Consider the following 15,073-nt stretch of genomic DNA (forward strand, 5'->3'; position numbering starts at 1 on the left):
GAAATTAGCATCTCATGAGAGAGCTATGCTCCCATTGGAGCAGTATTCACAATAGCCAGGATATGGAAACAACCTAAGTAGCTGTCAGTAGATGAATGGACAAATAAATTGTTATATGTATTACAATGGAATATTATATGCCTTTTTTTAAAAAAAGATCTGGCAATTTGCAACAACATGGATGAATTTAGAGAACATTATGCTAACTGAAATAAGCCAGACACAAGAAGAAAAAAATGTGATTTCACTTATATGTAGAATCTAGACAAGTCAAATACATAGAAGCAATGAATAGAATGATGGTTACTGGGGCCGGGATGTGGGAGAAATGGTTAGATATTTCTCAAGGGCTAAGTAGTTGCAGTTATGTAGGATAAATATGTCTACAGATCTGATGTACAACATTTAATGTATAGTTAATCATACCATATTGAATACTGGAAATTTGCTAAGAGAAAGGTAACTAGAATTACCCATCATAATATCACCACTCAAAATATTCTCCATTATTATTTTGGGGTTTGATCACATAGTCTTGTCACCATGCATGCCTGTTTATTTTTTATTAAGTATTGAAATTATATATGAAAAATTAGATAATTTGAGGCCTAAAACGATATTAACTTCTTCCAAGAGAACATTTTTCTTTGTTTCAGTAAGAAGTATTCCTAGATTATTTGAAATTCAATAAAAAATTTGAGATTTTAAGTTGGGCTTTATTCATTAAGCGGGCTGCCGTATTCCCATGTTGCCCTTACTCCTTTCTTGTAGTGTGTCCCTTCAGAGTAGCAGTCCCAAACCTGGGGAGTTTATTTGAGTCACCTTCCTCAGTAACACTGGAGCTCCAGTTCTAGGAGGTTTTTGCAGTCTCTCTTTTGGTTGTCAGCTCCTCAGAATTTATTTCAGTAACTGGCAGGTATCTTTAAAGGAAGCATGTCCCCAAATTCCACTTTCAAAATTTCCGTTTATTTTCTTATTCTCCTGTATATTGGCCATGTACTACTTTATTGCTTTGAAAGGTCTCTGATGCCTTCATGGATTCTTTTAAATATATTTTTCATGTTTTTAGTGGGATGCTTTATCTCAATAATGTACCCAACCATTACTGAATTATCAATTTCTCACTTCAATATATTTCAACAAATTTAGGCATAATTAACACATTTTCAGATTATTGCATTTTGTTTTTATAGACTAATAAAAGATTTACTTTTTATTGCTTTAATTTGTGCCAAACATAGTGTCAGACACATAGCATGTGCTTGGTAAATATTAGTTAATTCTAAGCTCTTACTTTCTGGCTTAGCAATATAACATGTAAAATTGTTTTTATTTATGCAGAAATGTTAACGATAATATTTAGTTTATCTTCTATCCCATAAAGATGTCAGTCTCTCACTTCTTATTAGGCTTCTACTTACCTTTACTGATGTTATTATTAATGACATTATGTTCTTATCCTGCATGGAATTTGTTGCCAGACATTTGTTAATTCCTCACTACAGTTTATGAACGGATTCACTTTTTCGTGAGCATACATGTGACATTTAATTATGTCAGTGTGCGGCTAATTTTCTTTTTCTAGAAGCTCTGATAGAGTTGGAAAAACTGGGAATCAGGAGACTCATCAAAGTTCCTGCTTCTTCCCTGTTGCCCACAGGCTAGTAAATTGCAGAGAAAGACTCACGCTCAGCTGCATCAATGTTTGCTCAGTTCCCAGATTTGAACTATCAGAGGTACATTAACTACATGAGAATGAAAGAGAATGCTCTCCTCCAACATTCTCTGCCAAACACTTTCCATCTTTTACGTACTGGTAATAATTTATCTTTTCATTTATAAAGCCTAAGCTCCTTTTTCTCAATTATTCTATGGCTTTTGCATTCAACTTGTTACCTCTATTATATGTTGGCAATTTAGAGTAGAGAAGGATTATATAGTCCTAATTAGGGGCAAAGGGGCCACAGGTGGTTGGCGGGCCAGCTCTGTCCACTGGTCGAACTCCAGTTGAACTCTTGGTTAAGGGGACAATTTGCATATTACCCTTTTATTATATAGGATTCCCCTTTTCCCTCCTATTTCACACTTAATTACTTACTTTTCTCAAACTAAAGGGGGGGGGGAATCAATGTTCAAAGCACAGAACTTAAAAAATTTTCAGTGCATAATCTTTCTCACTGAGAGAACTAGTATATATTCTAATCAATATTAATTTAATAATAAATTGAGAAAATTGTCCCATAGACTACTATATATATAGTAGTCTTTTATATATATAAAAGCCTAAGTGACCATTTGACAGGTAGCTATGAAATGCACTGACCACCAGGGGCAGACGCTCAATGCACAAGCATGGAAACATGGAATAAGCTGATGACTCTTAGAGGGAACAGCAGGAAGAGATTAACCAAAGATCTTATATACATACTAGAGGCCCAGGGGACAGATTTGTGCACCAGTGAGGTCTCTTGGCCTGGCCTGCAGGGATTGGGCCAAAACTGGCTTTCTGACATCTCCCCAGGGGTCCCCAGATTGCGTGAGGGCACAGGCCAGGCCAAGGGATCCCATTGGTGCACGAATCCATGCTCTGGGCTTCTAGTTTATAAATAAATGTTGACTCGTGCATGCGCGATATTTGTCCCTGTCTGACACTGGCCTCCCATTTAAGTTAATTCAAAGACAGTTTCCCGTGATGCTGGCATTTGCAATGACTATTAATAAATCACAAGGACAAACTCTAGACAGAGTAGGAATATGCCTGCCTGAATTTGTTTTCAGACACGGTCAATTATATGTTGCTTTCTCTTGAGTTCAAAGAGTATGTGACATTAAAGTTGAAGTTGTAAATACTTCATCACAAGGGAAATTATTCAAGCACTCTGAAAGTGTTTTTACTCTTAATGTGGTATACAGTGAGATATTAGAATAAGTTAAATCAATGTATCAGTCATTGTATCAATGTTGTTTTTCTATCATGTTTTGGTTGTTTTTATACCATGTTTTTATTGTTTTTACATCATGTCTTTGTTGTTGTTATATCATGTTGTTATTGCTTATTTATTAATAAATTTATATATTCCTTTTCAAATACATTTTACTAATTTTCTTTCATCTCTAACACTTCTATTATAGCGAAAGGGTGAATAGCAATATTAGAATATTTCTCTAATTACTTTCTTTTCAATGTGCATGAATCCAGCCACTAGTATACAATAAAACTACAACGTCAGTTTGGGGGATATATTTAGAATTACAGAATTCCACTTTTAAAAACCTATTAGAGTAATTGACATTTTAAGGTTATATAGAAACACATGCTCTCTAAAAGAGGAGGAAATGGAAGAGGACTGACATTTATTAAATGTTTGTAGTATCTCCTTTTATCCCCATAACAGATGAATGTGTGAGTGATAGTACTCTGATTTTACAATCTTAGATTTATTAAATGCCCTTTCCCAAGGGTACATGATTAGTAAGTGCAATTTACATTCTAACTTAATCAAAGGTCACGTGTTCTAGTGTGAAATGTCATTCCATCTCTAGAAGCTAAATGAAGAGGGAAGGTGGGAGAAATGTGTGTATAAATAGTATAAAGAGAGGAATTATTTCACTGAGCACTGAAAGAGTTCGTATCAAAAAGAAAATACTATGAAACATGAAAATAGGAGAAGTGACATGTAAAGAAATAAGCAGTAATGCATTTGGGTAGGAAATCTGCTTTTAATATAACTTCAACTTGATTTAGTTATATTTACACTGTGCTCTGAATTATTATCTACAGGCAAAGTCATCCAGAAAATTAAGGGAGGCATATTTGATAAACATAAAAAATAAAATTTTGACAGAATAAAATAAACAACATTTAGTAATTACATTAAGCATGTTTTCAATCCCATAGTAAGCTATTTAAAATAGAACAACTGTTCAAAGCATGCTGCCAAATGTCTTCAAAATGACTTGTTATGAAATGTTGATAAATATCCCAAAACTCTATATCAACTTTAGTATAATTAAACATTCTTCAGACCAAAAACAGAGTTTTTATTTATATTCTGAAATGTAAATTCCACGTGACTTTCTCCTTCATATTAGAACCAAAAAGATTATCCATTTGTTAACATTCACAACAATTTTCAGAAAGTTTCCACTAGTTATATAGGCTTTATAATTTATAAATGGCTTCCACATATTTAATTCCAAAATTAAACCTACTAGGGAACATTTTGTTGTAATATTCATATTTTACATTGTAAGCATTTAGCACACAATTATTTAATAAATATATATTCACTGTTTACTAAATAATATTTACTGGATGAATTGAATGAATGAATGATTAAATTTAGTTCAGATTGAAGTGACTCGAGAAGTGGCCAAGCCCGAGTCCCATCTTCTGATTTCTCAGGAAGGCCATGATTAGAAACCTGGATAACTTTACGTAGTAAGTGGTTTTATCGGTACACACACAACCAAACATGATATGTTCAGTGATACTTCAAATGTTCACTGTGTGGCTTCTCTGTGGTAATGATAATTCATCGTTGCAAAGAGTATGGTGCTTTAATGCAGCCTTTTACATCAGTCCCCACACACGCATTTGAAACGCATTGCCTCAGGTGATTTGTATTGCTGGTTGTTGCTGAATAAACCTGTACCTATGGCATTCAAGAAAAGAAGGTTCTATGCGTAAACAAATTACCTTTATTTCTAGAATTTATGGCTCCTTGCTTGCTTGCTTGTTCTCCCTCCCCCCGCCACACAAAAGCTGCTTCATTCCTTGCATGCCCACAAGTATGGGAAATAATGGGCTATCCCCTGATATTTAGTCCTACTTCACAGACGGAAGCCATGTAAGGCTGTTGCCATACTAGAACAACATTATGCCAAAGTTCAGGTCAGAAACTTGAGATCAGTCACTTCTGTTTTTTATTCCTGTTACCCTTGGCCACTCTGTCTTGCCCCCTGCCCCTGTCAAAATAAAATCATCTCGTGTTTTGTATTCTTTACCACCATTGATATATTTCCCAGAACTTCCCCCTGTACCCTGTGCAACTGGAATTTGATTTGTAAACCGATTCTCCTTCAGTGCTATTCAAATAACACTCTCCATGCCTTTCTTTGCCTTATTTGAAATGGGTTCTTCTAGAAGGCACTGCTTCCCTGTGAGCCTTCCCCAAGAAGTTGCTCCTTCTTTCAATTGCCATGTGTCTTGACATGGTGCTTGCACCATGAGGAAGCATGAAACAGTCTACTTGAAATTCTCCTTTTTATTTTATTTTTTTAAGTTCACACCATTTGTCCCGCTGTCTAGTTTCTTTGTCACTATAATCCTACCAATCACTTCTGTTTTTCATGTGGAGTGCTTATATCTAGTTTACTGTTTTCCTCTATGCCACAACCCCTATTAAGAAATTTTGACTATCAAGTGGGTGACTTATCCAATGTCTTACCATTATCATTCCTTGGTTCTCTCAAATGTAATGGTCTTCTATGGCAATGTGTGTGTGTATATATATATGTATTATTTTTTGTTTTTTGTCAAATGTGAAATAGCATCCAACTCTAAAATTTTAAATTGTTATATTCTAACCCAGCGGTTCTCAACCTGTGGGTCGCGACCCCTCTGGCGGTCGAACGACCCTTTCACAGAGGTCGCCTAAGACCATCCTGCATATCAGATATTTTAATTACGATTCATAACAATAGCAACATTGCAGTTATGAGGTAGCAACGAAAATAATTTTATGGTTGGGTCTCAACATGAGGAACTGTATTTAAAGGGCCAGAAGGTTGAGAACCACTATTCTAACTAGAGGCCCAGTGCACAAAATTTGTTAAAGGGGCTCAGCCCTCACAACCCCAGCTGCCTCAACCCTCGAAGCCTGGCTGCTTTGTGGCCCTGGCTGCCTCACGGCCCACGTGGTCCTATAACCCCACCCACAGGTCATTCTGGAAGGTTGTCTGGAAGGTCGTTCTGAAAGCTCATTCTGCCATCTGGTCTAATTAGCATATTAGCACTTTGTTATATAGGATCTCTGTCCCAAACCTCCTGCCCTTAAGATTCTCTACACTTTGATTTTGTTTGGTGCCCAGACACTTCCCTACTCCTTTTTCTTCAAGTATGTCAGGCCACAGCGGGCTTCATCCTGCACCCTAAAGTCCATGCTACATAGAACATTTATACTCAACCTGTGGTCCATAAACCAGCAACATCTTAGGAACTTGTAAGAAATGCAATTCCCTTGGCCTCCACCCCACATTTACTAAAGTCAGAAACTCTGATAGTGGAGCCCACAGCAATCTGTGTTTTAAAAAGCTCTCCAGTTGATCTGATACCCTTAAAATTTGAGAACCTCTAATATGGAACGTTAATTCAACTGGTCTCTTGCCAGCACCCAAAGGTGAATGCATCATTATTTTGTTCCAAAATCCTTCCATGTTTAAGATTTCTAAAAATGCACCAAGTTCTCCAGCTTTATTAAATAAAGTACCCTTTCCATCTACGACCACCTTCACTTCAAATGCACTTTGTAGGTCCTATTTATCTAAATTTGAATACTGTAAAACCATCAAATGCCCACTATTTAATGATACTTCCACAGGCATTTTCCTGATAATAATCCTCAGTGGAGAATCCTGAGCAATGCTACTGGCTCAAGGTCACTTATATAAGAAGGGATGGGACCAAAATTTGAATTCAGGTCTATTGAGTACAAATCTATGCTTTTTTTATTTCACCGCTGAATTATATAAACCAAAAATTGCATTGATATGCCTCTGGTTGAGGCAGCACCTACAAATTCCCTATAGAATTTTTAAAAGTGAGTTACATAAAAATCTATTATCAAATCACTTTGATAAACATCAGGTTAAATAGTTGTTTTTAATTGTAGGACTTTTAAGACCCTTTAATATCTTCGATGTCTACTGATTCCTTTATTTCATCTGCTCTTATCTTCTTTATTTCCTCGTAGTTTTAAACTTTTCCCACTAGGTTTGCTCTCCTGCCTTAGGGATGTGTTCAGAGGAGTTATTAGCATGCAGTGTTATAGATATAGTGTATATGTATGTATATGCACTACTTCATGTAAAGCTCAATAACTTTGTGATGATAACATGAAATTACAAATATTATAGCATCACAGTACTGTGACATGTACATATCCAATCCAGAATAAGCTGTGTTAGGGTAACAGCCTGCATGGTATTGCTTTCCTGCCTAACCCATGCTGAACGTAAGCATTACAACTTGAATTGAGATAGTGTCTTCCTGCAACTGACATGTGTATTCCTAACACTATTCAGAGGGGCATTTGGGGCTGGATTTTATTTAAGAATCAACCAAAGTTTAAATTGGACATGACTGAGTTATGACGTGAAAGTATATTCACTATTAAACAGTTAACGTATGTAATTGCAGCTCACTGAATAGTAGAAATGTAATTTTACTATTCATTTCATGTCATTTTCACTAGAAGTTGGTTAAACCACAGGGAATTGTGTTTAACAGATGTTTCCTGGTGCAGCGTGTTATCTCTCTCTCTCTCTTTCATCATGCAGGTTCTACTGACCTTCTTCTGTGTGTTCCGTGCTCTTCTTGTCCTACTCTGGTCTACTCTGGTATGTTTGCTCAAGGCACTGACTGTTAGTGTCGGGTAATTAAGGGCACTATCCTACAACTGCTCAGAGGTCAGGTTTACTAACATAGTCTTCATGACCTCTAACGAGAAAAAGGATTTTCCTCCCAGTACTCTGCACAAGGTTTCCTTCTTTTTTTGTGATGTTGTGTGGCTCTCTGACTCCTCACTGAATCTGTACTCACTGGGGAGGTAGAATGGGAATTTGAACCTTTCTTCTTGGCAGTAAAATCACTTTTAAATATATGTGAGATGAAAACATATTCTCCCACTGTGCAGTCCACGGACTCGATAGCACCATCAAATATATCCCGGAGACACAACATCTCAGAACAATTCCAAATCCATGGACGTGAGGCTAGCCTATGAAGTGACTATATAAACATGAGCAGTTCACAGTATATTCTCTCAAGTATGTCACAGAGAGAAGCAAAGGTTGAGTTTGTTCTTAGCGCTCAGAGTCACAGTTTTTCAAAATTAGAAAGAACTTAGAACTATGTCTCTTCCAATATAATGCTGGTCGTTTCTCCGCACAACCCCTGCCGAATGGTCACCCAGCTTCTACATGAAATGAGAAGTATACTTCCTACTTTTGCAGCTCATTCAGTTTCGTTCTGCTCTGATTGCCCACTGACCCAATAATTCTATATGAATAAATCACCTTAAAAAACAATCTGTGCAATGCAGCACTGTACAGTTACCAGAATGTTATTATGTGCATTGCACATGTTTTATAATAAAACAGAACTGTTTTATAATGTAGAAAACATGTAAACATTTAAAAATCATCTAATGATCAACAAAAGAGGATTGATTAAAAATGTATAGCAATCTACATAATGGAATATGGATGAGTTTAACTGGGTATATACATATATTTATGCTGACATTAACTGGATAGATCTACCTACCTATATCTATATATATTCTAATGTGGAAAAAATTTATATTTTTACATAAAATGTGAGTCACAGTATATTAAGTGTAATTTAGTTTTGTTGTATATGACACATAGACACACACAGTTATGTATTTACATCTGCACAATACTGTTTAAGTGGTTACAAAAATTGTCGCAAAAAGCCATGTTCATTGCAGCATTATTTATAATAGCCAAGATAGGAAACAACAGAACTGTTCATTAGTAGGTGAATGGGTAAAGTTGACACGTCTTTTTTAAATATGCTACACTACAGACATGTCATTAAGCACATTTTTTTTTGTTTTGTTTCTCTCCTACAGGTCTGTGAAACAGGCAGAGATTGCAAGTGGTCCTTAAGGAAATTGCAATTATTCAAATCCTTATGTATAGATCTAATTTTATTTACTATGTGTAATCATTTAAAGAATGGTTATTTTTATAATATCAATAACAAACAAGTACTCTTGTAACCAGGGGGTGCCCTAAGTCAGTAATCAGAGAACAGTAACCCTGGCAAAGGATTCTGGGGTGGTCAGCATGCCTGTTGCCTTTTGACATGGTCGGTGCCCTGGGTTTAGATTACTTTATATCTAGCTATGAAGATTACTATTTGATACACTAAATATTGCCTGAGTCAGAAGACTTTGCTTAAAATTTTTCTGTATTTTAACTTGTCTAGGATTTTCTATTTCTTATATTTTTATAATATTTTCTCATTTTTTTAGATTAATAAACATTATACTTACCCACATATGCCAGGATGTGCCACTTAGGTATCTCTGGGAGTTAGCTGTTCAGTGTCATGACCTGCTCTATATGTTCTGTGCAGAGTGAGGTGCATTCTCCACCACTGATCCTTTCTGCAATTATTGTCCCTGCTCCTAGCAAAACATATAATTTATATGTTAATTCACTAAAGCAGATCAATAAGGAATGAAGTGCATGCCCCAACGCATATCAATAAAAACTGTTTGCCCATTTACGCAGTTATTGAACCCAACTAAGACTATCCATTTTAAAGTTGATATATGCTTGCTTTTGGACTGTGTTATGCATTGATACAAAGTGAATGGATCTAAGTAATTTATTGGGCATCTCAACTATTTTATTTAATTGTCTTAACCTAAGTTTTCTTTCTGGACCTTTAAGGCATATGATTAAATGATAAAACTGCCTGTATAACTGTCAAAAAAACAAATGTTAAAGGCCAGACATGGCTAAAGAATAAAAAAAGAAATTCCTATTGTATGAATGAAGTTATACTCCTTAGTCAAATAATACATTTTCGTACATTAACATTTTCTTGAGTATAGAAACTCATGAGACTGTTTTTCATAAAAGTTGTATTTAATAGGTGGAAACAAATTAAAGGCTTAGAAAACAGTATATTTTTTAGCAGAACAGAAAACACAAGAGAGTAAGTTTACAGGACCAGGCCAGTTCTCTATTTAAATATCCTTAGCATGGAGAATATTTCTTTTAAAATGTTTAACTGATGATCCAAATATTTGTCATATTCATAATAGTGTTTCTTGAAAATGTGTTATCCCTAATGCCTTCATCTGAACCATACTTTCCTCCAACCATCATTTGGTCAGTTTTTGTCATTCTCTTGTCCACTGACCTGTTTCTGGGGACAGTCACCCTCCTAAGTGCTACATCAACCTCAGGAATCAGATCTACCAGGATATCAAGTGTCTATTTTTTTAAAAAAAACTCTACCAAAGACAAACAAAGCCAGACACTAATTCAAGTGGCAATATAGATTTTAATCAGTGATAAACTATTGCGTTAGGGAAGAGGACCCAGCATGAACTGAACTCAACTTCGGTTTATGCAGAGGTGACTGGATATTCTGAAAGGTGTGTGAGGAGTAGGAGTGGGGAATTGCTTGTGCTTGAACAGAGTTGGGGAAATGGACATTTTTAGAAGGGGGCTGTTCCGTGTGAAACTCATCTGAGTTCACCCACTGTTGCTTATTATCAAAGTTTTAGTTCTACCCTCCCACAGAGACTGGGAAACGGGGTCTGTCTTCAGGTGTTGGCTGAAACAATCAGTGAATCCTTTTGGCGACCCTTAGCTCTCCCAGACAGGAACTAAAGAGGGCACAGGTCATCTCCTAGGGATGCTGCCTTGAGTTGTTAGAAACTATGTGAGCGTTCGTTCAAGTCTTTTAATGTGACAGTGTGTTGTGGTGGATGAAATTATCTGTACTGAGAATCTGTGGTTTTTACAGGCCAAGTTTCAGGTCTGGTCAAGAAGAGGGCTCAGAAAAGCCAGGCTAGAGTGTTACCAAGGACAGAATCTTTGTCTATGCCAACTAGGCAGGACACACACACAGACAGACACACACTCCACAACCTTTGCTCTCTCTTCTTTGTCAACTCCAAAGACAGATGTCAAAGGCAGTAAACAACTAGAACCCAAATTAGGAAATTCTTCAGGATTGTTTTCCTAGTTCCTGTTTCAAGTGTTACATGTGAAATCAGAATCTGTTAGCATTCATCTGGGCTGCCATTACTCATTTTGCCTCTTTTGCATTTTTTTTTAACAAAGATCCAGAGTCATTTCAATGGTAGGGCTTGAAAACCTCATGGGAAAGAGGGCTTTAGAAATATTCCTCAGAGTTTCTATGCAAACATCACTTCTGTAGAGAGATGGCTTTGGCCGTAAGTCATGCCATGGCCTCTGGGGTCCCTGACTAGTTGTCTCTGACCTTCTAGTCATAGAGGCCAGATCCTCAACTCTCCAGAGCATCACAGTCTAGTAGAGGAAACATACATATGAACAGATAATTTAAATAAAATGTGGTAATGGGCAGTGAGGATGACCTTTATAAGCTAGATTCTTAGGGGAGCACAAAAGAGCAGTTGTGAACCCATCTGGGGATCTGGACTTGGAAGAGTATGAGTTGTGGGGTGGGTGGGAAGTCAAAGAAGGATCCACAGAAAAGATAATACCTAAGCTGGTTCCCTAAAAATTAGATAGAGTCAATGGAGCAACAAAGGCAAATCGAGGGTTTTAGTGGGAGCAACAGCATGAACCCAGTTTGGAAGTCTGGATCGGCAGAGTGTGCATGAGGATGAGAACAAAAGACACATGGTATTTATTACTGGAGCACACAGAGTATGTTAGGAGGTGGCAGTTGACGGGCAGAGAAGTGGGCATGAACTGGGCTAGGAAAAATTGTCTATGGCATTCTGTGGTCTTTAACACAGGTCACTCATCCAAATCACTGATGCTTAAGCCTCTCTGGGATTAAGATGCAGCTGGTTTAAGGTGGAACCCAGTGATCATTATTTATTTAAAAGCTTTTTACTTGATTCTAATGAATAGCCAAGGATGAAAGCCATTGCCAACGAGAGCAGCTAAATATTTTCCACAGGAGAAAGGCAAGTGACGCTGTCTGATGGATAGCTAGGACAGCTCACTCTGGCAGCATGGGGAAAATGACAGAGTAGGAAACACAGGGAATGGGCAAACATGGAAAAACTAGTTAGGAAACTGTTTCAGGAGTTAAAAAATAATAAAGCCTTATTTAGATTTATTAAGGCAAATATGTTAAGAATCTAACTGTGGTTGGGATGCTCTGAAAGGCCAGGAAAATGTTGACCACAGGTGAAGCCTCCAGGGGAGAGACAGGCAAGGACTGCAACTCTCTTCATGTGATGTCACTACAGGATACACTAAGAGACGGAGAAGAGCTGGCTATTGCTTTACCTTCTTTCTTTAGAAAAAGAGGATAGCTCCTCCACAGACCACCGAGAATTTCAAGTCCCCCACCCAGCTGTATATAACTTATTCAACACACCCACTGTGTGTCTGACACCTTATTAGATCAGGGGGCCCAGAAGTATTGGAGCAGATGTGGTTCTTGCATTCATGAGCTGGTGGCTGGTATGGGCATAACACTGACAAACAGTCACTTACTATGGAGTTTAAGAGTGTGACTCAGGTTGCTAAGGGATCACACCTGAGTAATATCTACCTAAATTTCAGATAAGGAATCTTGGGCTGTGGTTAAGCTGTAATCTAAAGAAGGGGGGTGATTCAGGTGAAATTGGGGGAAGTCAAGGTAAATTCGGGATAGTAATAGAGAAAGGAGCTGCAGAGTATTTTGAGAGAACAGCATGTGCAAAGATCCAGAGAGATGGATAACATGGCCCATCAGGTGACATGGACAGCTGAGTATTGCTGGAACATAGGGGATGCACAGCATTGTCAGTGATGCAGATGAGAAGTTAGTAGCAGTGGAGCTATTAAGAGTATCATAAGATACATTGCATTCAGGGGCAAGTGAGGCACACCAAAGAGTTTTGAGCAGGTGAATAGTAATATTTCCATTTTAGAGAGGCAATGTTTTGTTTCAGTATAGAAAATGGATCATAAAGGGACAAGACTAGGGACTAGAATGATTAGGACACTTCCAGTAATCAACATCAGAGAGAGAGAAGTACTTAGGGGAGAGATTTAGACGGTTGATGATTAAAGATGTGTGGGAGGAGTTGCAGATGGTAAGATTTCTGGCCAACACACCTGGTAGTGAAATACGTTTGGAATGAGGGGAAGATGTGACTGGAGTTCAGTTGGGGACATGTCAAATTTAAAGAGGTTGAGAACTTAGCCGAGACGTTGAGCCTCATCACCCTAAAAATGGCCCAGTGGAGCATACTAGAAATCAAGGCAGTAGATAGCATCACCCAATGAGAGTGAGTGCAGTGAGAAGAAAGAAGACTCAGGAACGCACCAGCACTTAAGGGACTGAAAATGTAATTTCAAAAGGAAAGAGTTTTATGTGCACTGGACAGGGTGGGTGGCCCACACACTGTTTCTAGGAAGCAGAAGGTCAAAATCAGTGCACTTCAAGGTCCCCAGTTCCTGTAAGCACAGCTGGATTTCAGGGGAGAGACAAGCATGGGCTCATTTGTTGAACAACCTTTAGTTGTCTAGTTTAATGAGGCTGTAGAAACTTCCTGTGGGTGGATGAAGTAAAAAGCGGCTATGGGAGTGGGAGGGGAGATCAAGGAACATAGAGTTTTCCTTATTTAGGAAGGAAAACTAAGGCATGCCCGATTTGGGGTCTTTTAAGTGGGTGTATAGCAACATCCAACTTGAGAATTCCTTTTTCTTTGCTTAATTGTGAAGAAGAGACAACTAAAATCTTTAGGGTTAAGAATTAATCTTGCTGCAGCATTTTTATCTTCCATTTTTTTCCTCAAATTATTCAAACATAGTTTTGGATGGTTATAAGGAAAATAAGCATTGCCAGCTGCTAGCCTGAAGCTTATGAGGCACTCCCTAGAGGGAGAGGAGGGAGCATCAGTCATCTTCCGGGGTCTGAGGGACAGAGCTGTTCTACTGCAAATCATGGCTTGCCTACACTATAAATGTTTGTTGGTTTTTCAACTTGCATTTGGCTCTCTCACCACTATTCTTTCTGTTTGTTTGTTTTTTTAAATGTCTACGGTGGTTTCTTGTCTCTTTTGAGTCTTTGATGTTTATAGAACCCATCTCCGCAAAGCCAACATAAGTGGATTTGGAAATGAGCAGGAGCTGTGATTTGGCAGCTCTCCTCACTATTATTATAATCATCTAAAATGTGCCTGAAGATCCCTAAGTGCTACGTGCAAGACAACAATGGTAATGCGACCCAGTGTCTGAAAAATACTGCAATTTTCTCTCAGAAACTGCCTCACTAATGGCAGGGGGAGGCAGTGGCTTTGAGGTTGTTAGTGTACATGATTCTCTCGGGAAATGGTCAACCTATGGTTTAAAAATGGAGCCTCTGAAAGAGCTTGCAACTAACCTGATAGACTTGGCAGTGGCCTGTGCAGTACATTACAGCTGTGTCTGAAGGGCCCTTTATAAACCACAGGCATTTGATTGAATGACTTAGCCAAGGTTTACCACCTGGATTCTGAGTGAAAGGGGAACTCTTGTGCTTATGGCCATTTTTATTGCTGTATTTTTATTACTACATTTTGCAAAACTTTTTAGGTAAAGATAATGAGCATGCACAGGAAATTTATCTAAGAGTATACTCAGAATCACATCATCAGTGGCTTAAATCAAGCTATGGAAATTTGTGTTTTACTGTGGAAAACAACTATACATCTGTCTTCAGTAAGTTGTAAACTGAAGTTTTTAAAATCTTTAATATACTTATTGTTTGAATTCATTATGAGATATCTTTCTTTGGGTCTTTGATAGACATGAGGATTTCTCACCCTGGGTCTTTGATAGACATGAGGATTGCTCACCCTATCTAGTTCTCTTCTTGCTGGGCACATAAAAAGATTTCTCAGGCATCTGCAGTTAGACAGGGTTGCATGACTAATTCTGACCAATGGGCCATCAGTGGAAGTGACATGTAGCACTTCCAGCTCAAGGCCTTTAGTAGATGTGAGAGTTCTCCATACTCTTTTCTCCTGCTACAGTGAGCCTGGGTGTTATAAATTGAGATGGACATGTCTAAAGATGTTTGGGTTTATGACTATGTGGAGTAGAGTTCCTG

At 37.8% G+C, this 15,073-nt stretch overlaps 1 protein-coding gene across 1 annotated transcript in view; it reads left to right on the top strand.

The window, feature by feature from the left end:
- The window catches only part of LOC102757537 (chromosome unknown open reading frame, human C8orf34), a 208,568-nt gene extending 200,919 nt beyond the window's left edge, over positions 1-7,649 (top strand). Inside the window, exon 12 of the mRNA XM_015566289.1 lies at positions 7,561-7,649. Within this exon, the coding sequence (XP_015421775.1) occupies positions 7,561-7,649 (89 nt within the window). The remainder of the gene's footprint in view (positions 1-7,560) is intronic.
- Positions 7,650-15,073: the final 7,424 nt, after the last annotated feature.

Source organism: Myotis davidii, unplaced genomic scaffold (genome assembly GCF_000327345.1).
Source record: "Myotis davidii unplaced genomic scaffold, ASM32734v1 scaffold200, whole genome shotgun sequence".
NCBI classification, from domain to species: domain Eukaryota; kingdom Metazoa; phylum Chordata; class Mammalia; order Chiroptera; family Vespertilionidae; genus Myotis; species Myotis davidii.